At 41.9% G+C, this 25,762-nt stretch overlaps 1 protein-coding gene across 2 annotated transcripts; it reads left to right on the forward strand.

Annotated features, from left to right (window-relative positions):
• On the forward strand, positions 1-25,710 carry map3k15 (mitogen-activated protein kinase kinase kinase 15). Of its 2 annotated transcripts, XM_079576560.1 has the most exons (30): positions 1-449; positions 2,024-2,163; positions 3,805-3,828; positions 4,069-4,146; positions 5,533-5,726; positions 6,023-6,191; positions 6,260-6,366; positions 7,019-7,189; positions 7,282-7,394; positions 7,481-7,640; positions 7,737-7,887; positions 8,765-8,872; positions 8,951-9,000; positions 9,109-9,204; positions 9,312-9,399; positions 10,540-10,673; positions 10,768-10,895; positions 11,092-11,222; positions 11,300-11,405; positions 14,581-14,738; positions 14,819-15,002; positions 15,502-15,679; positions 17,020-17,194; positions 17,789-17,974; positions 18,183-18,288; positions 19,329-19,569; positions 21,741-21,853; positions 23,280-23,386; positions 23,954-24,030; positions 25,433-25,710. In XM_079576560.1, exons 1-30 carry the CDS (start codon positions 149-151, stop codon positions 25,524-25,526), a joined length of 4,068 nt encoding a protein of 1,355 aa, XP_079432686.1. In that variant the 5' UTR covers positions 1-148; the 3' UTR covers positions 25,527-25,710. The 2 variants fall into 2 exon arrangements, with proteins under 2 accessions (XP_079432686.1, XP_079432687.1); XM_079576561.1 differs by lacking the exon at positions 4,069-4,146.
• Positions 25,711-25,762: the final 52 nt, after the last annotated feature.

Here is a 25,762-nt window from a genome sequence, read left to right on the forward strand (position 1 = left end):
TGCGCGTTGTGCGGCGCGATAATTGGTGCATGATGCGGGTTAATGACGCGGAAATGCTGGTGGAACAAACCCAGACGCGCTCCTCTCCTCGATCCCGACTCAGAATAAAGCACTGGGCGGGAGCGAGAGGAGCAAGACCTCGGCGAGTATGGAGTCCGTGCAGAACTCGCAGGTATCGGACATGGCGGGGGAGCACAACGCCGGGAGCTGCGCCATGGACCGGGCCGACGTGCCCAGCCCGTGCCCCGCGGTGGCCAAGCAGCGTTCCTTGCGTGTGGTTTACGTCCTGAACGACGGGATGAAGTCGGCGATGGCCATCAGTCCCGAGTCCGGGGCGCTGCAGTGTCTCCAGCGGGCGTGCGACGCGGAGAGCGCCCTCCTGACCACCGTGGCGTTCGGGAGACTGGACTTCGGAGAGACGTCAGTGCTGGACAGTTTCTACGATGCAGGTTTGTGAGTGTGGAAACGTGACAGATATTAGTAGGCTTTTGGGAAAGAGCTCGTTTACATTATGTTTAAAGGAAAACTAAACTAAAAAGTTGTTCTATGGATCAGGATGTAAAAGAAATTCAAGAATGTATTCACACACTTTGCCATATGACTTTTGTAGTCTGTTAGATATGGCTGGGGACCTTTGCTAAACTTAAAGCTGCATTATGCAACTTTTTTATGTGGGAGAAAAGTTGATGTTTGTGCATGTTTGACCCAGCGGCTGCATAAATGATCAGCACAGTGCCATAACTTTCTATCACAGTGGTCTCGAGGATGCTCCAGGATCCATTGTTTGGAAGGTTTTCACTGCTGACGGACACTCTCACCAGAAAATCTACAAAACAATTGATCCTGGAGTGTTGTAGAGACCACCGTGATGGAAAGTAAAGGCGCCCTGCTGACCACTCATACAGTCGCGGGGTCACTGCAGGGTCAAAAACGCACTAATATCAACTTTTTTTTTTCGCTTAAAAAGTTGCATGATGCAGCTTTAAGGGTCAAACGCAGAAGACTTATCTGTGGGGACTTCAGAGGAGCCCTCACAAATCAGAACCTTTCTTCCTTCATGTTGCCAGGTGACTTTTCTCCTTAGGCTACTGATTCTCCTTCCCTTTAACTTTTTATCATCGTAGTGGTACAACATTCTCCCGCAAGCCCTGTTACTTTAAAGCAAAGGCGCCGCAATGATATTTTACACATGTTTGTGTTTTGAGTTTGGTATCCAGTCAGTGCACATTTCCTCAGTCACATCTGCATTCCAATCTAATGACTGATCCTTTACAGTTATGCAATAGAAACAATGCTAAAAAATAAGTTAAAGGTCATGTGCATTACGGTAAAAGTGTATAGAAAACCCTTAAACGTTGGGCATCAAAGTGCAAAGAGGGAAATCTGGTTAATGCAGTATTAGCACGCAGTAATGCCTGTTTCTGTATGTTTCTTTGTACTGACTCAAAGTTTAAGCCCTGAGGATAGTGTTGTGGCCTGGGAAATCATACTATGTCTTTCTTACTACCTTTATACTGAATGCACATGCAAGTACAAGTATCCTACGCGGAATCCTCATGAAAGCGTCCCGTTGCAGTGACTTGTTTTCTAGGAACACGAAGCCCCCTCATTATCAGCATGACCCCACATGCTCCTGAGCCATTATGTCTGTGCTGTGATTAACCCATCTCTCCTCATGGTGTAAACCCAACACCGTCTGTGACTCAGCTTTAATGGCAATCACGAAACAAGAGAGCGCATTAAAAGCGTTTAATTGCTTTCTAACTTCAGTTGCCAAAAATAATGTCAACACCTTTAATCAATGATAATCACCTACTCCCCACTATAAGGATTTAGCATTTAGCAAAGTGCAGCAAGGGCATGTCTACAAAAGTCCAAAACCTGCTGATATTCGTGGAAGGGTCCTTGGGCGCTGCATTTAGCTCATTCTCTGCTCTGGACAGGTCAATCTATCAACTAGCCATCAGAGGCTCCAATCCTGGCACCTGAACACCTCTAAATGTCTCTGTTTCTTTCTTCCCAGACATAGCTGTTGTGGACATGAGTGACGTGTTTCGACAGCCCTCTCTGTTCTACCACCTGGGCGTGAGAGAGAGCTTCGACATGGCCAACAACGTCATCCTATACCACGACACTGACCCCGACACGGCGCAGTCGCTAAAGGTACGCACACTTCTCCCTCCTGGCATTTGGAGATCATGGGGTTCCAAACATTCCATTCCTCAGCGCTTCCTTTGAGCCAAAGTATCTGACAAGGTTATTTAGACCGGCGGTTCCTCAACATTTTTTCCTTGAAGACCCCCCCCCCCCGCTCATGCCGGAGAAAGCACGGGTTTGGTCCAACACCTACGCATATAAGGAAATTTCCCATAGATATTCTAGAGCTTTTATTATTATTTGGCATAGAGCTTTTACAGTATGGTTCATGAACAGACCAGATTTTCTTTTTAAGATTGTATCTAAATAAACAGTCAATCAATCAATGAATCAAAAAAAAAATCAAAGCTTTCCCTCTCATATCCTTCCATTTAACGCACTAAATGGTTCCTTTTTGCTCTTTCAAACACCAAACCTGGTGCTGTTTCTGCCACACAGAAGATTAACCACCCTGATAACTGACCAAAGTCTAGATTGCACTTCCGATTAAATTTGGCTACATTGCACAGCCTTATCTGATCATTGTTAACCAGAGATTGGATCCACAATTCCAGTATATTGGACTTGTGTGGTTCAGTTCCAATTGGGGATGCACCGATCCGATACTGGCATCAGATATCAGAGCCGGTACTGGAAAAAATCAGGTATCAGCTACAAACATCCGATACTGAACCAATACCTGTTTTGGCTCTCACTGCTTTGATAAACACAACTTTCATCAACTAAATCTAAGTGAATATGGACAGGAATCAGTTTGAAGCGAAGAACCTGGAGAATTCAATCACAGAGTTAGTTTTAACCTCTAAACCTTTAAAAGTAGGATGCTAAAGCTAACAAGGAGAATCAAGGCTGGGTCAAAAAGCTACACAGAAATATCTAAAGAAGGCTAAAGCGCTCTGGGCACCTTCTGGTTGTTGTTGGGCGCTATACAAATAAAATTTGATTGATTGATTGATTGCTAATGAAATAAAGTGTTTGTATTTTTAAAATGCTGTAGAATAGCAAAAGAATATCTGATGTAACATGTTTTTAATGCTCATTTTAAAGTCAAAGTGAGTTGTTTATATTAAAGCAGCTTAAAAACCTGTCATGTAGACGAGGATATAAAAAAAAGTCCAGTCTTCGATGTTAAATGCGTTTCCATTAGTTTATGAATATATATAATTGATAGTTGATCATGTGACATCATGACAAGTAAAGAGAATACTTTATTGATCTTAAAATGGAGAAAAGAGGAACATTCACTATTTCACTCATATCGGCAGATACTCAAACTCCCAGTATCAGTATTAGTATCGGAAGGGAACAAGCTGGATCGGTGCATCTCTAATTCCAATGACAATATCACTCACAAAAGTCAAGCTTGCCTTATGAAGTAAGTAGTTCACAAACTTTGTAATTGTCTAAAACAACATCCCTCAGTTCTCCTCAAACGCCACCACTGATTTTCCCCTGCCCTCTCTTCTTTATGGGCCCTTTACAACGCTATGATGACAAAGTCCAATATCCCTTTCAACCACACTATCGTAAAGTCATCATGATACCAACAGTAGCTTTGTTTGCCCACTTTCTCAATTAACAGGTCTGTACATCTTGCAGACAAAATAGTAAAATAGCTGCATCTGTGTCTATTGTCTTGTTTTGCAGGACATGGTGGCGCAGAAAAACACAGTAAGTTTCCATACGTAGACCACGTGTGATTTATTGCTTTGCACTATTTGCAGCCGTGATCACTCGGCCAGTTGTCCTCTGCACGCAGCGCACAGACACGCACGCGCTCTTTCGCTTTTCAAGCAACAAAACAGACACGTGCTATCCGCTATGCTCTGCTATTATTAGCCTTACCGTATCACCAGCCTTCTCTTTTACTCTGATCTTTCAACGCTGTGTTTGTTTGTGTGTGGGGGGTAGGCCTCTTGTTCTGCCGCTCTAGGTTTCCCCCGGGTTCAGTTGCCTCCAGAATATAGAGGCTCTGGATTGAGAAACAAAGTAGGTACCGCCGCAATGGCACCCCTGTAGCATGTGTAGACTAATTAAAATGATACAGTGAACAGTAGAGGAGTGGCTAATACATTTACTAATGGAAAATAATGTGTGCATAACAAGTCCCGGGAGGATTCACTGCTTACGAAGACAAACATGGATGTAATGAGTCTTGGAATAAGGGATTGGAGCATTTCCTCAGTATAGGAGGCAGGCTATAGTGGCTTCACACAGCTTTGATTCAGAAATAGGTCTTTGTTTTTTAATAACCTGTGTCTGGAGTAGCATTAAAGAAGACACACAAAATGACCTTTTTCATTTTAGCTTTTATTAATGATTCTGTTACGTTGTTCTCTTGCAAAATTATTCCTGGAGAAAGTACTTTTTCACTTCATTCACATAGTTTTGAGTGATGTTTATAGCCATCTCTTCTATTGATCACTCTGATCGGTATGTCCTGGATTTCACTGGACTCTTCATTCATAAAGCTAACAATCCATCCCCAGACCCAGTCTGAGGAGTTCTGCACTCAGATTAAATATAAATCATTGATTTGAAGTATAATCAGATCAGAGGAGCACTGAAGGCAGCCAGCCGGGTTTCCTCCAGGTGTTATGGTTTCCCCGACCTCCAAAAACATGCTGATCAGGTTGGCCCACAATGGTGCCATGGCTCAGGACTAATACTGGAACACAAATAAACCACTTTCTTACTTACTTAATCCAACCACACAGTAGTGTTTGCAAAAATGTGGTAGAATATAGTACAATAATAGTATTCAGTAAAGCTATGCATGATTAGAGGCACCAAATCACTATATTTTCTTTACATGTAACATTATTTCTGTGTTCACAATTATTATGTTGTTAAAGGTTAAGATACACTTTATTGACCCACGTATGGAAGTTTTTCCTCTGCTTTTTCCGGTCTGACCCATCCTTCGATGGCAGAGCCGCCGCAGGGCGCTCAGGGACTCCAGATGTAGAGCCAGGCTAACGTGGTGCATGTTTTTAGTTGTAGCGGAAACCAGACCATCTGGAGATAACCTATGTAGACACAGAGAGAACATGCTAGCTCTACACAGATATATAGAGATCAAACCCCGACCTTCTTGCAGTGAGGCATGAGGGCTAACTACTATGCCACGTTTAGTCAGTGCTAAACTCACTAGGTTAAACTGACCCATTTCTTGAGATACATGACTTGTTTGGCTGCTGTGTGTTAGAACGTGTGCACTGATGTCATGTTATCCTTATGTTTTACACACTTAATAAAAGCAAATAAGTTCTGATGCTTATGATCTGTGCTCTCTCGTGTGTTCTGTCATAAATGTTCACCTGATTTCACACAAATTCGTCTAGATTTCTCTCTGACTCCTGCATCTGCTCCTAGGCCTCCAGTGGAAACTACTACTTCATCCCGTACATAGTGACTCCGAACCATGAGTACATGTGCTGCGAGAGCGACGCCCAGCGCAGGGCCAGTGAGTACATGCAGCCCAACTGGGACAACCTGCTGGGACCCCTCTGTGTGCCCCTCATGGACCGCTTCACCAGCCTGCTCAAGGACATCCACGTGACTTCATGGTGGGAATCGGACTCAGAGACACATTTACTTCACACTTATTTTGATTAGAAAGTACAGCACTGAGTCAATTGTTGGAATATGTACTGAAATCTAGATGGTAAATGACACTGCACTGTAACATGCTGTAGTGTTGGTGCTCCATAAAGGAACAGAAATAAGCTGCCATTTCATTTGACACAAACTTAACTTTGCAAGACTTTAGACCTGTTTCTTAATAACAAAAATATTGCAAAGGACATAGACGTTTTTAACCAGTGCCCACTCATTTGCCATGTGTTATTTTTGCTCGTCACAGTGCTTCATTCAAAGATACTCTGCTGAACGACATCCGAAAGGCGAGAGAGAAGTATCAGGGCGAGGAACTGGCCAAAGAGCTGTCCCGAATCAAACTGCGCATCGACAACACGGAGGTCCTCACACAAGACATCGTCATGAACCTGCTCTTCTCCTACAGAGACATACAGGTGCTTGCACACATTACCAGTTTATTCATGAAGGAAACTTTTTCATGAATATAAATCTATCTGTGCAGGACTATGATGCCATGGTGAAGCTTGTCCAGACTTTGGAGATGCTGCCCACTTGTGATCTGGCAACACAGCCGATGATCCAGTTCCACTATGCCTTTGCGCTGAACAGGTGAGGACTTTTGACATCGATTTAAAAGGATGGTGAATAAGAGAGATGTAGATGTGAAACCTGCACAAAAGACTACAACTTCACTCATCTAGTTTGTTTTGTTACTGGTCCAAAGGTAGCCATCAAATCTACAGCCAGTGTGATATGTTACCTCTGAACTCCCACCTGAACCAAGCACATTTTCTCCAGTTAGGCTTTACCCAATTCTAAAAGCTTAAAAAAAATAAGCATCAAAATAGCAACAAAAACGAGGATGAAAAAGCAAGAAAAAGTAATGAAAATGTGATGAAAACTCAACGAAAAAAGTGACAATAACTTGATGAAAACTTGAAAAAAAGCATCAAAAACAGGACAAAAATGCAACAAAAAAGTGACTATAAAGTGACAAAAAAATGTGACAATAAAGCAACAAAAAGTGACAAAAACATGGCAAAAACACAGCAAAATTCAAAGATTAAAGGAAAGGAAAAAGCAACAAAAAAGAGACAAATACACATAAAAAATGTGACAAACGTGACGACAAAGTTCCGAGTCTTAGCTTAGCTTTCAAGTCTTAGCTTTCAAATTACACTTGGTTCAGGTGGGAAAAAATGATGATATAAAAAATATATGGGGGATATTGACAACATTTTTCCTACAATTTCCGCTGAAGGAGGAACACCCCGGGGGACAGGGAGCAGGCTCTCGAAGTGATGCTGCAGGTGCTAGAGTCGTGTGAACACCCGGCTCCGGACATGTTCTGTCTGTGCGGACGAATCTACAAGGACATCTTCCTGGACTCAGACTGCAAAGACACCAAGAACAGGGACAACGCCATACAATGGTGGGCAGTGCCTTTAGACATTAATCATGCTCTTCTTCAGTGCAGCCTGTCTATATTTGCTTCGTTCATGTGTGTTTTCTGTCTGCATACAGGTATAGGAAAGGTTTTGAGCTGCAGCCCACTCTGTACTCCGGCATCAACCTGACTGTGCTGCTTATTGTTGCTGGACATCAATTTGAAAACTCTATGGAGCTCAGGAAAATTGGTGAGTTCTGCTTTTTTATTACAAGTGACTCACTATTATACATTTTCCTTTTATCGCTTCATAATCATCTAATCTGTCTTTCATAGGCGTGAGGCTAAACAGTCTGCTTGGGCGTAAAGGCTCCTTGGAGAAAATGAACAATTACTGGGATGTGGGTCAGTTCTTCACCGTTAGCATGTTAGCTCACGATGTCCCCAAAGCCACACAGGCTGCGGAGAAGCTCTTCAAACTCAAGCCTCCCATTTGGTAAACCTTTCAGACTTTGCTTCAATCGATCTGAAATAGTTCATCGAGATATGTTCATAACCTAATGTGATTTCTCCTGATATGCTTCTTCTCCAGGTATCTCAAGTCAGTTGTGCAGAACTTGCAGCTGATCCAAAGATTCAAGAAACAGACAATTGAACATTCCCCGCTGAGAGAGAGGCTCAACTTCTGGATGGATATTATTGTAGAGGCCACACAGGGGACCACCATCCGCCTCCGATTCCCTGTACTAATACACTTTGATAAATACATTTACTTAGAAATCTACTATAATAAGAGGCATATCATGCAAAATCAATGTTTTGGGGCTTTTAACCACATTATAATGTAGGCAAGGCAAGTTTATTGATAACGGACACAAGGCAACTCGATGCGCCTGTAATAATCCAGGTCATTTTGTACTCTTTAATCTCTTAACCGAGCGCTTTTCTCCATGTCGGCTTTACCCAAATCTAAAAGATTCTCGACTGGAGCTTATAGCCTACAGACCAGAGTAATGCCTCATTTGAAAGCTAAGACCTACAAAACTTTATTGCATCATTGTGGCTTTTCCATCACATTTTTGTCGCTCTTGCTGTTCTTGCGTTTTCCATCCTCATTTTGGTTGCTATTTTGCCGCTTTTTTTAGAGGCTTTTCAATTTGGGCAAAGCTGAACTGGAGAAAATGCACTTGGTTACACTGGGGGCTAAGAGTTTTTTATTTTTATTTTTGTTTTGCATAAAAGTCCAAAAGCATTTTTAAAGCCTGTCAAACCACCACTGGACACATTATGAGCTGATCTGCTCTCAAACTGCATTCATCATGGCACCATCAATTTGCTACCATGCTGTTAGCTAGAAATGGTGTCTTGAATCTGGTTCTTATCTCATGCAATTGACCCTACTGCCAGCCGAGGGCGCTCCAAACAACATATGAGAACCCAGATGAGTCAGTCCTCATTACTCATCAAGTGTTTCTCCCACACATTCATTTCAATTATAAGACATGAAAGAGCAATGCCCATGTGCCCAAAATAACATTCATGAGCCACAATTATGCATGATATGTCCTCTTTGGTATAATATATGCGTAATATGAATCTAACCAATATTGTTTTTCTCAGGTGTTGATTCTGGAGCCCACTAAGGTCTACCAGCCGTCCTACGTGTCCATCAATAACGAAGATGAGGAGAAGAACGTGTCCATTTGGCACGTTTCTCCGGCTGAAACGGTCAGCAGTGCAGTGACAAATGAAGCTCACATTAGCCTTGTCTGTTAATTTGACACGCTAAACATTGCATTATTTCAGAAGGGGATACATGAGTGGAACTTCACTGCGCAGTCCATCAAGGGAATCAGGTGAGAATCGGATAGCTTTTTAGTAGGTTATAGTTGCTTTCTTACTTCTTTCTTGTAATATAATGGTTTGAAGTTGATTTTAACCTCCCAATACTTTCTCCCTCGCAGTATCAGTAAGTTCGACGAGCGCTGCTGCTTCCTGTACGTCCACGATAACTCGGACGACTTCCAGATTTACTTCTCGACGGAGGAGCAGTGCGGTCGGTGAGGACTCACTCCTCTAGATGTGTCTGTGTAGGTGTCTGTGATGGTGTTCTACGGAAATGGATGAGGTCTGTCTATGATAAAAAAAACAATATGTCTGCTGCTAGATTCTGCACGATGGTCAAAGAGATGATTTCTGACGGCACTGGGAATTCTGTTGAGCTGGAGGGGGAACTGGACGGAGACACCCTTGAGGTAAGCTGCTCTTCAAGCTACTGAATGTAATCTAAGTCTAAGGCTGAGAGGGCACTGTGAGGTATTCTGAATCGCACATGACACATTTTTTACTTTTAAATGTAAGTTAGGCACCAGACTGCAGGGATTCAAAGAATTTTGTTAAGTCTGTTTAGTTTTTGTTAACCCCAGTTGAGCTTTACCCAAATCGAAAAGCTTCTCGACTTGAGATCTTACAGCCTATAGGCCAGTGTGACGCCATAATGCTTTTTTTTTCACATTTTTCAATGCTTTTCCGTCGTTTTTATGTGGATTTTTTGTCACTTTTTCATCGCTTCTTTGTCACTTTTTTGTGCCTTATTTGTCACATTTTCGTCACATTTTTCAACGCTTTTTCATAAATTTTATATGGCTTTTTAATCACTTTTTTGCTGTGAATTCATCATATTTTTGTCACTTTTATGTGGCTTTTCTGTCACATTTTTGTCACTTTTTCATTGTTTTTTGTGGTTTCTTTGTCACTTTTTTGTGGCTTTTTCCTCACATTTTTGTCACATTTTTCAACACTTTCTCTTTGTTTTTTGTGGTTTCTTTGTCACGTTTTCATGACATTTTTGACGTGTTTTCATCCTCGTTTTTTTTGCTCTTTTGACGCTTTTTCAAGAAGCTTTTAGATTTGGGTAAAGCCAAACGGGAGAAAACCTGCTCTGTTGATGTGGGGGTTAAGAGCTTAAATTTTCTTATTCTATTCTACATTGTGGTGCAAATTAAAAAAAAACTGACATAATAAAATATGTTCTCTCTAGTGGTTGCACACGAGAGAGTTATAATCTTCTTTAAGTAGCACCCCATGCATAAAAGCTCAGGGGCCTCATGAAAAATCTGACTTGCATTGAGAAAAGTTTCAATTAGCCAATCCCAAAGGTGTCAATTAGTTAGGTACATAATATCCTCTCCAGAGAACTCAGATCTCATGGGTTCTTATCATGGATAAAACCAGCCTGTTTTTTAGATCTCCGCAAGCATATTCTGAAACGAGCTCTTTGAAATATTCATGCTTTTTGGATAAACGCCTACTTACACTGAATCATGATTTCAAGAAAATGAATAGCAAAAGCAGCAATCCCCCAAAAATGATTGATGCTTGTGTGTGTTTCGCAGTACGAGTACGACACTAATGAGAACGGGGACCGGGTGGTTTTGGGGAGAGGCACGTACGGAGTGGTTTACGCCGGGAGAGACCTCAGCAACCAGGTCCGAATCGCAATTAAGGAAATCCCAGAGAGAGACAGCAGGTAAGTCCTCAGTGAAAGCAGGAGGAAATACAAAATACTATTCGAAAAGATATATAATACATGCTTGCAAATGAACGTTCTCCGTCTGACCCAGGTACTCTCAGCCTCTTCACGAGGAGATCGCTCTTCACAAGTATCTGAAGCACAGGAACATTGTCCAGTATTTGGGCTCTGTGTCTGAAGACGGCTACATTAAGATCTTCATGGAGCAAGTCCCTGGAGGTGTGTGACAAAGAAAATGAACCTTTTTAACCCGGTTTATAAAGACTACATCATTAGTAAATACTTCACGTGATGATGCTTTGTTTTTGCGGAGACCAAAGCTTGTGACCACTCGGTTGCCAGCGTCGTCGGTAACGGCCTGGTCGTGTCCCCGTTTCATAACAGGTTTTGGACGGTCCTTGTCTCCTCTCTGCAGGAAGCCTGTCCGCTTTACTGACGTCCAAATGGGGTCCACTGAAGGAGGCCACCATTATATTTTACACAAGGCAGATCCTGGAGGGGCTGCGGTATCTACATGACAACCAAATTGTACACAGAGATATCAAGGTGACATAAAAGAGTTCACTATACGCCCATTTTCGTGAGTCTCATTCGCCTGTTTTATTTTTACTTTTTTTTCCTAGGGTGACAATGTCTTGGTGAACACGTACAGCGGCGTCTTGAAGATTTCAGACTTTGGCACCTCTAAACGTCTGGCTGGAGTCAATCCCTGCACTGAAACCTTCACTGGTAACGTCCATTTAAACTTGATTAACCTCTGAACCCTCACTTTAGGCAAGCGTATTTTCTCCAGTTGAGCTCTACCCAAATCTAAAAGCTTCTAGACTGGAGATTACTATAATCCAGGGTAAAGCCTCACATGGGCAGCACGGTGGCACAGCGGTTAGTGCTCGTGCTTCACGGCTAGAAGGTCCCGGGTTTGTTTTCCACCTGGACGGGGCCTTTCTGTGTAGAGTTTGCATGTTCTTCCTGTGTCTGCGTAGGTTTCCTCTGGGTACTCCAGTGTCCCCTACCACACAAAACATGTACAATAGGTTCCCCTCTGTGGCCAGGACATATTGGAAAAGAGATTCTTAAAGTCAGTGGCACTTTCCTGGTTAAATAAAGGTCAAATAAAAAATATATATGAAAGCTACGACCTTAGTGGTTTTGTAGGCCTTTTTTGTTGCTTTTTTGTCTGTCTTTTGTCGCTTTTTTGTTGTTGCTTTTCCAGCATATTTATGATGCTCTTTTGTTGCTTCTCGATGGCTTTTTAGTTGCTTTTTAGTCATGTTTTAGTCATTTTTGGTTGCGTTTTTATCCTCGTTTTTGTTGCTATTTTGTCTGTCTTTTGTCGCTTTTTTGTTGTTGCTTTTCCAGCATATTTATGATGCTCTTTTGTTGCTTCTCGATGGCTTTTTAGTTGCTTTTTAGTCATGTTTTTGTCATTTTTGGTTGCGTTTTTATCCTCGTTTTTGTTGCTATTTTGACGGGAGTTTTTTTTTTCCAAAAGCTTTTAGATTTGGGTAAAGCCAAACTGGAGAAAACACTCTTGGTTAAGGAGGGGAGGTTAAGAAGTTAACCCCCCCTCCTTAACCGAGTTTAATCTCAATGCTTCATGACTGGAGAGCAACAGTGTAATGTGTCATTTGAAAGCTAAGGCCTACAAAACCTGTAACTTTTTTGTCGTGTTGTTGTCACATTTTCTTCTCTTTTTATGTCGCTTTTTTGACATGTTTTTTTCTTTTGTCAGGGTTTTTTGTGGCCATTTTGTCACTTTTTTGTCGCTCTTTAGTAGCTTTTTTTCCCTTTGTCATTACTTTTTTTTCCGTTTATTTTTTATTTTGTTTTTGTCCTTTTTTTGTCACTCTTTTACTGCATTTTTGTCACATTTTTGTTGCTTTTTCATCCTTGTTTTCGACACTTTTTGCAAGAAGCTTTTAGATTTGGGTAAAGCCGAACTGGAGAAAATGTGCTCGGTTAAGGCGAGGGGGTAAGAGGTTAAGAATGTCCAACAACACTGGCAACAAACAAACTTAAATACTTTTGTTTTATGATAAGAGGCTGGAATGTCATACAATGCAATACATGATAACTAACAATATAGCATTAATTTTAAAGAAATATGCAATTTTAAACAGCTTTACTGCCACTACGCCCATACCAAAACCAAATACTGGATTTTGGCATTCTAAAATCTTTCTATCAAAACCATTAAACTGCACTGTGATCACATTTCTGAAGTACTTATGTGATTATCTGGAGCAAGAGAAAAATGACACCACTCCATGCCCTGGTGCACAGTCGAAAGCATTTCCTCTGCCATTCATCAAATCAAATTATATGAACCGTGGCGCACTCCAGCTGTGTTTAAAAGTGGCCCTTACACAAACAGGCGGGTTGTTCAGTCCGCGCTGTGCAAATGGAGTGACAGAAATGCAGACCTCTCCGAGCGCGAGTGTAAATATCCAGTGGCCCTCAAAATGTCAAGAGGGACTATCATTGTCTATGGAAACGGCGAGCGCTCGGGGCACAGGCAGTCGCGAGCCATCTGGACCCTGTATTTACCGCCGGGCTGTGTAATTAGATTAGCTAATCAAGCACACGCAGGAGAGTGTTTACTTTTCATTAGCAGGTGTCCTCTCATGCTCCTCTGCCCAGCTCTCCGATGTGTCACACTCGGTAAAAATGAATGATAAATGCCAGATGTTATCAGGACAAGAGGAGGAGAGGCAAGTCACATTTTGTATGTTATTTAACGGCCTTTAGAACAACAAGGATTTACCCACTGAGATATGTTCTTACCTGAGCTTAGACGAGTTGATACGTACCTGTCTGGTCTGTGTGCGTGCCTGTGGAAGAGCGTGGTAGCTTCCAACTTCACCCCTGTTTGGAGCCATAGGAATATGCTGGGAGAGGCCAAATGCTAACAACATCTTTGGTCATTGTGCGTGACTGAGGGCACGCGCAAAGACCAGACAGGTACGCATCAACTCGTCTAAGCTCAGGTAAGAACATATCTCAGTATTTAAAAACGGTGGCCTGTTCCTTTAACTAAAACTCCAAAGGCACATTTTCTCCAGTTTGGCTTTACCCAAATCTATATGTTTCTTGAATAAAGCGTCAAAATAGCAATAGCAAAAAACGAAATGTATATGAAGATGAAAACGCAAGCAAAACGTGACGAAAAAGCGACAAAAAAGCATGCAAGAACATGTCAAAAAGCGGCAACAAAGTTACAAAAAAGTGATGAAAAAGCAACAAAAACGTGTCAAAAAAGCGGCAAATAAAGTGCCAACAAAGTTACAAAAACACAGACATAAAGTAATGAAAAAGAAACAAAAAAGTCACAAAAAGAGCAACAAAAACATGACCAAAAGAAGATAGTGCTTTGAAACACAACAAGGAAAAATCTTCAAATGAGGCGTTACACTGGCCTGTATGCTGTAAGAAGCGTTTTGATTTGGGTAAAGCCGAACTGGAGGAAATGTGGGGTTAAGAATCAAAGCCTGAAGAAATATGGGAGAGTGTGGTCATACAGAATAGTTTTCCTCGGATATTATACAAATGACTTAAATGTAGGTCCTGTTTGATACAATGACATTACACAAACAAAATTTGTGAATGATTACAGTGCATAATCTATTAGGACTACAACCCCCTTCATAAGCTCAAAACTAAACATTTTATATTAAATGTTTTTTTCATTTACTGAACTCGCCAAATATGCCAAACTACAGAACAGGGACTATTTTATGTGGGACTTAAGCCAGTCTCAGAGTGAGCCATTTTCTCACGGAAGCCAGGATCATGTGAATGTTGCAAGAAAGTTAAGAATGTAAACTGAACTAAAGCTTACCTACAATTGTGGATCAATGTAGTATAAGTGTTCCATGTATTTGATTACTGCCCGTCTGTGTTTCAGGCACCCTGCAGTACATGGCCCCTGAGATCATCGATAAGGGCCCTCGGGGTTATGGGGCTCCGGCAGACATCTGGAGCTTGGGCTGTACGGTCATAGAGATGGCCACAGGCAAACCGCCTTTTCATGAACTGGGGGAACCACAGGCTGCTATGTTCAAGGTAAAGCTGGCGTGATGGAACAAAAGCCACCCTCTGTCTGTAATTATGTCATTTAACTCATGAATATTTCCTCTTTGCAGGTTGGTATGTTCAAAATCCACCCAGAGATCCCTGAGTCTTTGTCCCTTGAGGCGAAGTGCTTCATCCTGCGCTGCTTTGAGCCCGACCCAAACAAGAGGGCCCTGGCCGTGGACCTGCTCCGAGACACGTTTCTGCGAATGACCACTAAAGGGAAGAAGAGCAAGATCGCCTACAAACCTTTAGGTGACCAGATGACAGGGGCTGACATGAACATGAGTAAATCAAACTGCAGAACATTTAGAAAGTTAAACAAAGGATCATATGAGAACTACCTCCCTCTTAAATGGGACAAATGTTGTCTTTACTTTATCATTGAAACCTGTTATGTTTCAATATTATTTTTTTGTAGATGCTGAATTAGACCAGCAGAGGTCAGCAAGTTTGTTTTTTTGAGAGGCCTTTTTTTTCTTTCCCCAAAGTCAAAATATTGATGGTTGACCTCTGCACAAGCTCCACTTAGTCAGAATACTAGACTTTTACTTGATAATTCTCCTGAATGAGGACCCCAAACCTGATATCATGTACAAGATATGAGGTTGTGTCTATACATTCTAATCATATTTTGGGGCTAGAACAACCTAGAGGCCCAAATGTTGTCCTACTTTCACACTGTGAGACATGATGTGTGGTTTGCTGGAGCTCTGTCTGCTGTCTCTCATAGACTGTGTTGTATTTTGCACAGACTACATCCACAGTGTGTCGTTGCCGGTGCAGCTGCAGGGTGAGGCGGCCGGCAGCAGCAGCTCTGAACACGGGTCTGTGAGTCCCGACTGTGACTCCAAACATGACGGGTTTTTTCACAAGAAGAAAGACTCTGGCTCCGAAAACCTGCTCAAGCCCACCAGCTCCAACTACCTGAGGTCAGTAGTTCACATGTTGCAAATATTGATCCTTTAAAGCAGTTCTAAGTAACTTGTTTACCTTAATAAATCCTTTCTGTAGTCCATCTGGGGGTAATACAAGTGTTAATGGGATGCTTGGGGGGTCTCTCATCTCCCCCTGGTGTCTCTGGCCAGAAAACCCTCGCAGCTTTCCCTACCTCCGGGTCGGAGGCGCAACACTACACACTAATAGAATCACGAAGAAGAAGCTAACAGGCTAACTGTGGGCTAGCGCCACTTAAACAGTATTTACACTCAAGTTTGAGTGAAAAAAATTATCTCCATTGTGTTATTGGATGTACAATATCCCTCTCTCCCTTTGTCTTCTCTGTCAGCTTAGTATTTACTCTCACGGACAACTAATGGGTAAAATAACGCAACATAGGGGCATGAGCTACTTAGTTCTGCTTTAAATTGATAAATGATGTCACCAGCTCCAGATAAGGGAGTCTTATTTTTATAGCACTTTAGTGTCACCCAAAGTGCTTCACTCAAAGAAAGAGCATTTTCATTCACTCTATAGCCATAGCTTTAATAATAGCTTAGCTCAGCCCTATTATTTAGATACAGGTACTTGTAACCAGTGTATATTGACGACTCAACTACAACTGTATTCTAAATTAACTTTATCTCAGGTTTATACAGATTTTTGTTAAATGTATTACTCCTTGCATTATCTTTTAACAGATATTACTATATTGCTGCTTTTCAAGTTCTTGCAATTATCCCCTTTTGACGGAGCATAATAGCAAATAATCTTCTCGCAGCTCAGCTATAAAAATGTGAAATCATGAGTGTTATAAAGCGGCTCATATGGTGCTGTCCCACATCATTGCTCTTTACGATGCTAATATGAAGAATCCTGATGTATTTATGATCCAGGCTGGTAGCTAAGCGCGCATCTGCCAAATGTTGATGGGTACACAGACAACACTCGTCCCGCTGACTCACTGCACCCCCCTCTGTCCCCTTGGCACACACTGGAGCCAGGAGAGTCGTGTATCTGTAAATAGACCTGCCCACTTGTCGCAGAGTTGTAAATCACTGTTGGCTTGTTTGATATTACTTGCAGAGGTCATTCGGTTGGACTGAAAGTTGAAATATTAATCTGAATTTAAGTCTACAATTACTTTAGAATGTTATTTCCTCTGCCAAGAACAAAATGTATGAAACCCAATGTTCTAGTTTTAGACCTTTTAGATCATGTTCTAAAATAATTCTTTTATGAAGTGCCAGTTTTCTCTCGCATGTCAAAGCTTCTGGACTCACTTTTAAAATCATGTCCACTGAAAGTTGATTTAAAGAGCTTCTACTTGCAGTGTCCCGGACGAGGGCTCGTCATCCGAAGACCGCAACATCCCCCCGTCCCCCGAGGACAGAGACGGCGGCCTGTTCCTGCTCAAAAAGGACAGTGAGAGACGCGCCATTCTCTTCAAGGTCCTCAATGACGACCAGGACAAGGTGATCTCCAACCTCAAGGAGAACCACATCCAGGTTTGTTTGGGAGAACTGGGACTTTGGGAGACAGTGGCCACGAGAGAAGAAATGAAATAGATCCTGGTAAAATAAGCCCTACTTAATAGCAATTGTTTTATGTGTACAATCATTACATTTACTAGCAGGAAACATGTTTTTGGTTTTGGCTTTCTTTGCCAATTTTCATTCATAGTGAGTAATATATCAAACCGTGCTCGTCCTGTCACTGAACTGCCCCCTCGAGTGTGCCTGAGTGTAACATGAGCACGGGACAAATTCTGCAGAAGTGTCCCCTGGACGGGTTTGTCCTCTTCACAGCCAAGTCCGCCCTGAGCCAGTTCCTGTCTTGAGTACAGCTGTAATTCTATACGTCCAGCTATTAGTCCTGTGTGTCCTGTAAAACTATCATGTGCAGACAAGCTCCTCAGACTGACGTTTATGCTGCAAACATTACTCATCAAATGGAAACAACCTGTGTCTATGCCAATGAATCAAATATTTATGAAGTAGATCTTTGGCAGCATCTAGTGGCCACTCTGCTCACTGCAACCTATTTCCTTTTGCTCAAACAAAGCGTTTTAAAGTCTGAAAATGTTACACGTCTCTTTACAGGGCAGCGAGGAGCTGCAGTTGTCAGTGGAACACATCAAACAAATCATCTGCATTCTGCGCGACTTCATCCATTCCCCCGAGAGGAGAGTCATGGCGGCCACCATCTCCAAACTCAAACTGGACCTGGACTTTGACTCCACATCCATCAACCAGATCCAGCTCGTGCTCTTCGGCTTCCAGGACTCAGTATGCACCATAAAAAAAACAGATCTTCTATGAACTTACTAGTCGTTTTGAGCATGTGATGTGATAACAAGCTAGGGATCCTTGAGTTTATTACAAGGCAGGACAGACCAGAATTTTATAGAAAACTGCTGATAAACTCTCATATTGCAGATGTTTGGGTTGGCCTGCTGAGAATGTAACTATCGCTGTCATTTCTCTGTATTTTTAGGTAAATAAAGTTCTGAGAAATCACCACATCAAGCCCCACTGGATGTTTGCAATGGACAACATCATCCGCAGAGCTGTGCAGGCTGCTATTACCATTCTCATACCAGGTGAGAGACATGGTTTTAGCCCCATCTTGTGGGTATCTGTCGAACAACTAGTGAGGACTTAAACTGGTTGAAAATAGTTGAATCTTCAGCTTCCGTAGATTTATTTGACCTTTACAGTCTCATTATTAGCCAGTTGGTCAATTAAACATCTAAAGGAACAATCGCAGTTTGTAGCTCTAGATTGAATTGTGTCATATTCAATTAACCTTGTTGTCTGCACTGCTAATTTGTTGTGATTATGACCGAAAATCTATGAACTGCCAAACTAATACGAGTTTCACATGCACTTCAGAACCTCTACCCCTTTAAACAAGGTAGGCAGTCGTTGTATACAACAATGCTGCCTTCATGTGCTCTGGTAAAGATGATCCTTTCCAGTCGTGAAGTGGAAAGTACAAGTGCATTGTGTTCAAGGGCTTTTGTGTCGTAGGAAAGTAAAACGTTTAAAAAAAAAAGCACCCCAATACACTATAAACAAATACATTCACGTGAGAAAGTCGTCTACAAACTGATGAACTACTGTTACTTTGTATCTGATTTGATCCAAAAATATATATATATATATATATATATACAGTATATATAAAAAGAAACTATATTAAAATTGAGTTGCTAAATAGTTAAATGCACAGTGGCGGCTTCATAGCAATCAGCTAAAAGACATAGAATTGTATTATCGCTGCTCTCTGATGTGCTGAAAGGTCAAAGGTTATTTTATCTCAAGCATCAAAGTTATCTTTGTTTGCCAGTGGGAAAACACGAGCTGAGGCAGCGTTAATGTGCAATTTTCTACTCAGCAAGTGGTATTTCCAATAATTACGAGACCACATGAAGGCAGCATTAGATCTCAAAGAAAAAAGAAAATGGAGAGTTTCTTGTTTGGAAAGGATTTTGAACTGCATATATAATGGCGACCTCTCTGGTTTTCCAATTCCGTCTTCTCAAATTGAAACCATTCTTTTCAATTACTTGTGTTATGAATAATACGATGTAAATAATTATGCCATCCTTTGACCGACACATGTGACTCGTGTGTACAGAGCTGCAGACCCACTTCGGCCCGGCGTCGGAGTGTGAAGGAGCGGAGAAGGAGGACGAGGAGTCTGAGGACGAAGGGGAGTACGCGCAGGTTTTGGCCGCGGCTCACGAAGACTCCGTGACCACGACTGACCCCAGCTCCTCCGCGGTCAGCACCCTGCACTCGGGACAGTCCCAGGAGCACCAGCGCACCCACCACCAGCTCAGCGCTCAGCTCGGACGCCTCAAACAGGAGACCAACAGGTACACGCACCATGGTCAAGCCTAATACTACGAATAACCTCTTTGGCTTTACCTGAATCTGAAAGTTTCTTGAAAAAAAGCATCAACATATCGACAAAGACGAGAAGACAACATGGATGAAAACGCAATAAAAAAGTCTCAAAAGTAAAAAAATAAATAAATAAAAATCAACAAAAAGTGACAAAGTCTTAACAAGAAAAGTGGCAAACATGTGACAAAAACCCAATGAAAAAAGCCACAAAGAGCAACAGACAAAAACAAAAAGGTGACAAAAAATGATGAAAGTGCAGCATAAACGTGAGAGAAACTCAACATAGTGGCAATAATGAGATCAAAAAGGAAGTGGAAAAAAGTAACGGCAACAAAAAAGATCCGTTTAGATGAGTTTTGTACGTCTTAGCTTTCCAATGAGGAGTTACAATAGAGGCTGTAAGCTCCAGTCGAGGAGTTTTTAGATTTGGGTAAAGCCAAGCTGGAGAAAATGTGCATGGTTCAGATGGGGGTTAAGAGGCACTTTGAAATGTCCAGGTAAAAAATGTCTTTACTCTAAGAATGTGGAAGGGAATATTTTTTGCACTTTTCACAGACATGTCACTCAATTTGTTTATTCACTACATACTCTGTGGTAGCAAACGCTGTACATTACTAGAGCTTCCCTTGAGGTAGACAAACGAGGAGATGGAAAGAAAGACAGTTGTGGAGCAGAGGGAGCTGCAAGAGGAAGGAGGAGGTGGGGGAGCTGACCAGTGCAGGACACCACGCTCTGAAACAGGGACAAACCCAGGAGCCGCTGAGGATCAGAGAAGACAGAGGCCAGCCAGGTTTCTTCCGAGTGCTACAGTTTCCCCGACCCCCAAGTGAAAACTGCGTCAAGCTGCGCTGAATACGACGTCTCCAGCTAAAGCTCTGGCCCAACACTCCGGCCCAAAAAGCTCCGCCCCAACGCCAACGCTCTGGCCCGACGCTCCGGCTCAGAAAGCTCCAGCCCAAAAAGCTCCGGCCCAAAAAGCTCCAACCCAACGCCAACGAAAAGCTCTGACCCACAGTGGCAGCGCGGCTCAGGACTGACTAACACTATTTTGTTATGCACTTTTACAATGACAATAAAGCACTTACTTACTTACTTACCAGCACCAATCTATGCCATCGGACCCTATAGCACACACACTCACAGGCCGGAAACCCTTCCTCTGATATCAGACAGAATTGGGCATTCCAAGTGGGGTATGGCCAGTGTCTACAAAAGAACACAAAACGACCCACTTCAGTCTATCAACTACTTAAGTAAACATTGCTTTGTATATTCCCATATAGTTGGCACAAGTACAAATATTTAGATTAATAGATTAAGTGACAATTAATCAAGTAATATTTAACTCTGGCATTTCCACAAGTAAAACATTAAAGCACAAGGCTTGTAATGAAGAAAACTCTGAATTTCCCTGGCAAGCACGCTTACTGCGTTCCTCGGCTGGTTTGACGTCACAAGGCGGTACTTTTTTGTTTTTGCTGAATGGCACTTTGAGGGAGTGTCTTCTAAAGTTTAGTCAATGTTAAACCAGGTGGACAGTGATGAAACTGCCCACACATTTAGGGCACGGAGCCATAATTCACTCATGACACACCTGTTGTGCTTGTGCTCTTGTAGTGTCAGTTCAAGAGTGATGCAAGTGCAATGACCTGAGTGGAGTGGCTGCTTTAAATATATCCGAGATAACATACATATTTCAAAAGCAAATATGGAAGCAGTGACTCACAACAACAAGACTATACAGTGTCTTTATAACACTTCACTGTTCACTGTTGCATGTTGTTTAATCTTTGTCTTTGAGTTTTCTTTAGTGTACGGGTCACTAAAGAATATGATAACATAAATCTATTAATCAACCCTTTGTTTATCAAGGTTCAGTACCAAATACCAGCATTGATTCTTCGTTGGGATGGTCAGGACTTCGAATTATCCTCAACTGTAAAAACAAGCTGTTACGACATGCTAGCAAAATCATGGCACCAGGATGAACACATTTTGAGAGCAGGACAGTTTAAGTGATTGATTACGAGGGTGAAAATAATCTGTCTATTGCCAATCGGATTGTGGTGGTGCTTCTCTTCTTCTGCTGTCTCTCTAACTAAACCTAATCTAATGAAAATGCACTGTTCTTGTGTGGCAGACTTTTGGAAGAGCTTCTTCAGAAAGAGAGAGAGTACCAGCAGGTCCTGAAGTCGACGCTGCAGCAGAGAGCCCACGACCTGGAGCTGGTCCGTGTGCGGCAAAGATCTCCAGGTACCGATGAAAAACCCGACAAAGCAACCGCTCTACGTATGTTGACTTTTATTGATTCTCTACCTACCTACCTTTAGATAGCTGTGAAAGCAGAACTAAGTAACTTTTTTACCTTAATAAATCCTTTCCGTAGTCCCTCTGGGGGTGATACAAGTGTTAATGGGATGACTGGGGGGGTCTTTCATCTCCCCTTGGTGTCTCTGGCCAGAAAACCACACTTTCACCTTTCTCTGCCTCCGACCCGGCAGCCCCAATACACACTAATGGAAACAACTCCCTCACTGCTCTCAGTTGTCGATAAAATCACTTTTGGCTCGCATTAGGTTTATGACATGGTACAGGCAAGTCCTGACTGTATTCTGTCTACAGCTTTCGGTTTGCAAAACTTTGTTACTTAGTTTATCACAATCAGAAGAAGCTAACAGGCTAACGGGCAAAGCTAACTGTGGGCTACCACTGCTTTTGCCGTATTTACAGCCAAGTTTCAGTGGAAAAGAATATCTAGATTGTGTAATTGGGTCGTGGCACAATGTACCATATCCATCTCTCCCTTTATCTTTTCTGTCAGTGTAGTATTTACTCTCAAGGACAATTAATGAGTAAAAAAAAACGCAATATGCTACGACACCTGCAGTGGCGCTTGTGGCCTCTGGGGGCAAAAGTTACTTAGTTCAACTTTAACCTCTAACCCCCGCTTTAAACGAGCACATTTTCTTTTTTTAGATCTTACCCAAATCTAAAAGCGTCTTGACTGGAGCTTACAGCCTATAGGCCAGTGTCGTGCCTCATTTGAAAGCTTAGACCAACAAAACCTACGTAACTTTCTTGTCGAATTGTCGCTGCTTTTTTGCCGCATTTCTTAAGCGTTTATGTTATGTTTTCGTTTTTTTTTTTTTATATGCGTTTTGGTCACTTTTTCATCGCATTTTTGTGACTTTCTCGGGTTGTTTAGCTTTTTTTTTTTTGTTTGGTTTCTCTTTAGTCGTGTTTTTGTCGCTTTTTTGTTGTGTAATTGTTGCTTTTCTAGCACGTTTTTGTCATTCTTTTGCCACGTTTTTTGTCACAATCTGGATGTGATTTTGCTGTCTTCTCATCTTTTTTAATCACAGTTTTTCATTTTTTTGTTGCTTTTTTTTCACTCTTTCTTCTAATTTTTGTCACTATTTTGATTTTTCATCACTCTTTAGTCATGTGTTTTTGTCGCTATTTTTATTGTGTTATTGTTGCTTTCCCGGCATGCTTTTGTCACTCTTTTGCCCCTTTTTTGCTTTTAGATTTAGAAATGTGCTCGGTTGATGTGGGGGTTAAGAGGGTAAACAGTAGAACGTGATGAGTGAAAGGCAAAATATCCCCCAAAAAAACATGTCCACGCACATGTGTTCTTTGTTACCAGCCTAGTGACATTTACTCCTCTTTATTTTTACAGACGTCACCCCGCCCTCGATCTTCCAAATCCCCGCTGACTTTGAGCCCGACAAGGAGCTCGCGGATTGGCTGAAGGAGCAAGGGGCGGATCCCGACACCATAGACAAGGTTGATTGACAGGAATTTGTGTTTCGTCAATTTGTCCTCGCTCACTCGTGCTCATGTTCACACTGAGATCACACACTCTCGGTGGTATTTGTGTAAGTGGTTCAAGGGAAAAGGAAAGTCATTCAAATGCAGTCACTTTCGTAATTTGACAATGATTTATAAACGTGTTAGATAGTCAATGGAGTGCTTGGAAATGGCGTTTCCCAGCGGGCCGGTCATGACCCACGGTTCATGGCCAAAGTTGAGAGTGAGAATGTGCTGTGGATCAATCGGGTTAATTTAGTGCTTTGCCTTAATTAAACAAAATGAACACCATTCCACAGCTTTTATTTACACAATGAGGTATAGATGAGAAGTACGCTAAAAGAAAATCTACAAATGTTGACCTGGACCTTTTTACTGACGTTGACATTTCTGGTGTGAATTTCCACATGACACTAACTGCACAGTCAGGATTGAAAAGTGACACCGCTGACATACACTGGACTCATTTGAGGAAATGTAAAGTGACAAATAGTTTCCGTACCTGATGACAGCTCAGTGATTTGTGTGTTTTTCATGTTCTAGTTCGTGCTCGAGGAGTTCACTCTGGCGGATATACTCAATGACATCACCAGGGACGACCTCCGCTGCCTACATTTACGGTACACAAGAAAAAAATGATAAAATATTCAAAAGATGCTTGCCACACAATATTGTCTTTTTCATATAAATTATAACATCACCATACACTGCCTCCTCAATGGATTTCTTCTTCCCTGATTGCACGAGTATATTCCAAGATGACAATGCCAGGATTGATTGGGCTCACATTGTGAAAGAGTGGTTTAGGGAGCATGTGGCTTTGCGCAGTGGTCACACTCTTCCATCATCAATACAAGATCTTTGTGAAATATGAATGCAACAGTGGATCTTTTGACATTGCAGAAGCTTATTGAAACCACGCCAAGACACATGTGTGCTTCTTTTTCTGTGGTGACTTTTGGGGGGGGGGGGGGGGGGGGACACTGTGCCTCTAATTATAAAGCATTTTTATCAATGTCATGACCTTACAGGTGAGTTTTCTAGCATTTTTGTGAAAGTGGCCCTGTCAGTTGTGAAATGTGCCCATGAACTCTTCCCTGTGAAGAGTACTAATACGTTGGGAAGATTAGGGATGACTTTGTACCCTCACCAACATTTCAGTTTAGTGACTTCCTCTTTCATTGTTTGAAATAAAAAAATCTGGTATAGTGCCTTTAAGTAAAAGCTTTATTTGTCATTGTGCAACTGTACAACAGAACTGCGTTCAGGTGTTGGGTTTGATGACCTCGAGTTTAAATACTGGGCCAGATGTGGCCCAAGCCTGTTCTCTCAGTATCTGTGGACGTTCCCTCTGTGTCCTTACTGCTAGAAATATGTACAATGGGGTTTTCTCCTGGGCCAGGACCCCCCTGAAAAAGAGTTGCTAAAATGCTCCAGCCACATTTATGCTTACTACAGTAGTTCTATCAAGCATGGGACTTCCCTGCTGTCGTCAAAGACGCAATGCAACGTCAATGCAAATCCAGTATTTAAATGTTGCCTAATCATTTAAGCATGTTTCTCACCTGGCTGATCATCCTGGATTGGTCTCTGCATAAATCATACATTAAAGTTCAATCACCATTCTTGCTTTATTACATTGTAAATAGTTACAGTATGAATGTGAATGTGTTTTTATTTTAATTCCCTTCCCTTGGTGCTATGCATTTGCTTCTTTTTTTGTGACACTGTAGTTTTGCTGCTCTAATAAGTTACTCATTACATTTGGTCTTCATTTTTTATCATTTACTCAACAACGCACAACTTCATAAGCATGTAATTATACTTTAAGAGATCTATAAACTCTTTTATGTCCAGCAAACCAACCTGCCAGACAACTTGTAGTAATGACTGTAATTCAGTGCGATCAGCAGGTTTTGGCGCTCTGTACTCTCCACTCTGTTGTGTCAGTGAACGCCCACGCAGTCGTTGGCACATTTGAAAGGCCAAAACAAACAGTAAAGATTTGCTGTAATTTTTCAGGGGCGGAGTGCTCTGTCGCATTTGGAGGGCGATCCAGCGGCACAGAGAGCGGCAGAGGCTGAAAAGTCCCGAGCGGTCCAAGCAAGATGCATGATGGGAAAGAGATGAACCCTGGAGGAATATGCACACGTCGCACACACACTGCCAGCTGAGCATTAATTAGTCCCAGTTTCATTGTTGTTATTTTACCTTCTAAACGTTTTTATTTCTACATAATGCCTCATTTCCTTTTTCTAATCTCTGCCATGCACCAAAGAGATTTGACCAAAATTGTTTTAGCCCAGATTTACTTCATGTTTTCTTACTGTGTGTCGAAGAAAAAGCTTTTTA

Source organism: Gobius niger (assembly GCF_951799975.1).
Source record: "Gobius niger genome assembly, chromosome: 18".
Classification (NCBI taxonomy): domain Eukaryota; kingdom Metazoa; phylum Chordata; class Actinopteri; order Gobiiformes; family Gobiidae; genus Gobius; species Gobius niger.

Coding starts and splice junctions, on each gene's coding strand:
- map3k15 (XM_079576560.1), top strand. CDS start 149: ATGGAGTCCGTGCAGAACTCGCAGGTATCGGACATGGCGGGGGAGCAC. Junction 450..2,023: donor GGACAGTTTCTACGATGCAG/GTTTGTGAGTGT, acceptor CTTTCTTCCCAG/ACATAGCTGTTGTGGACATG. Junction 3,829..4,068: donor TGGTGGCGCAGAAAAACACA/GTAAGTTTCCAT, acceptor TGTGGGGGGTAG/GCCTCTTGTTCTGCCGCTCT.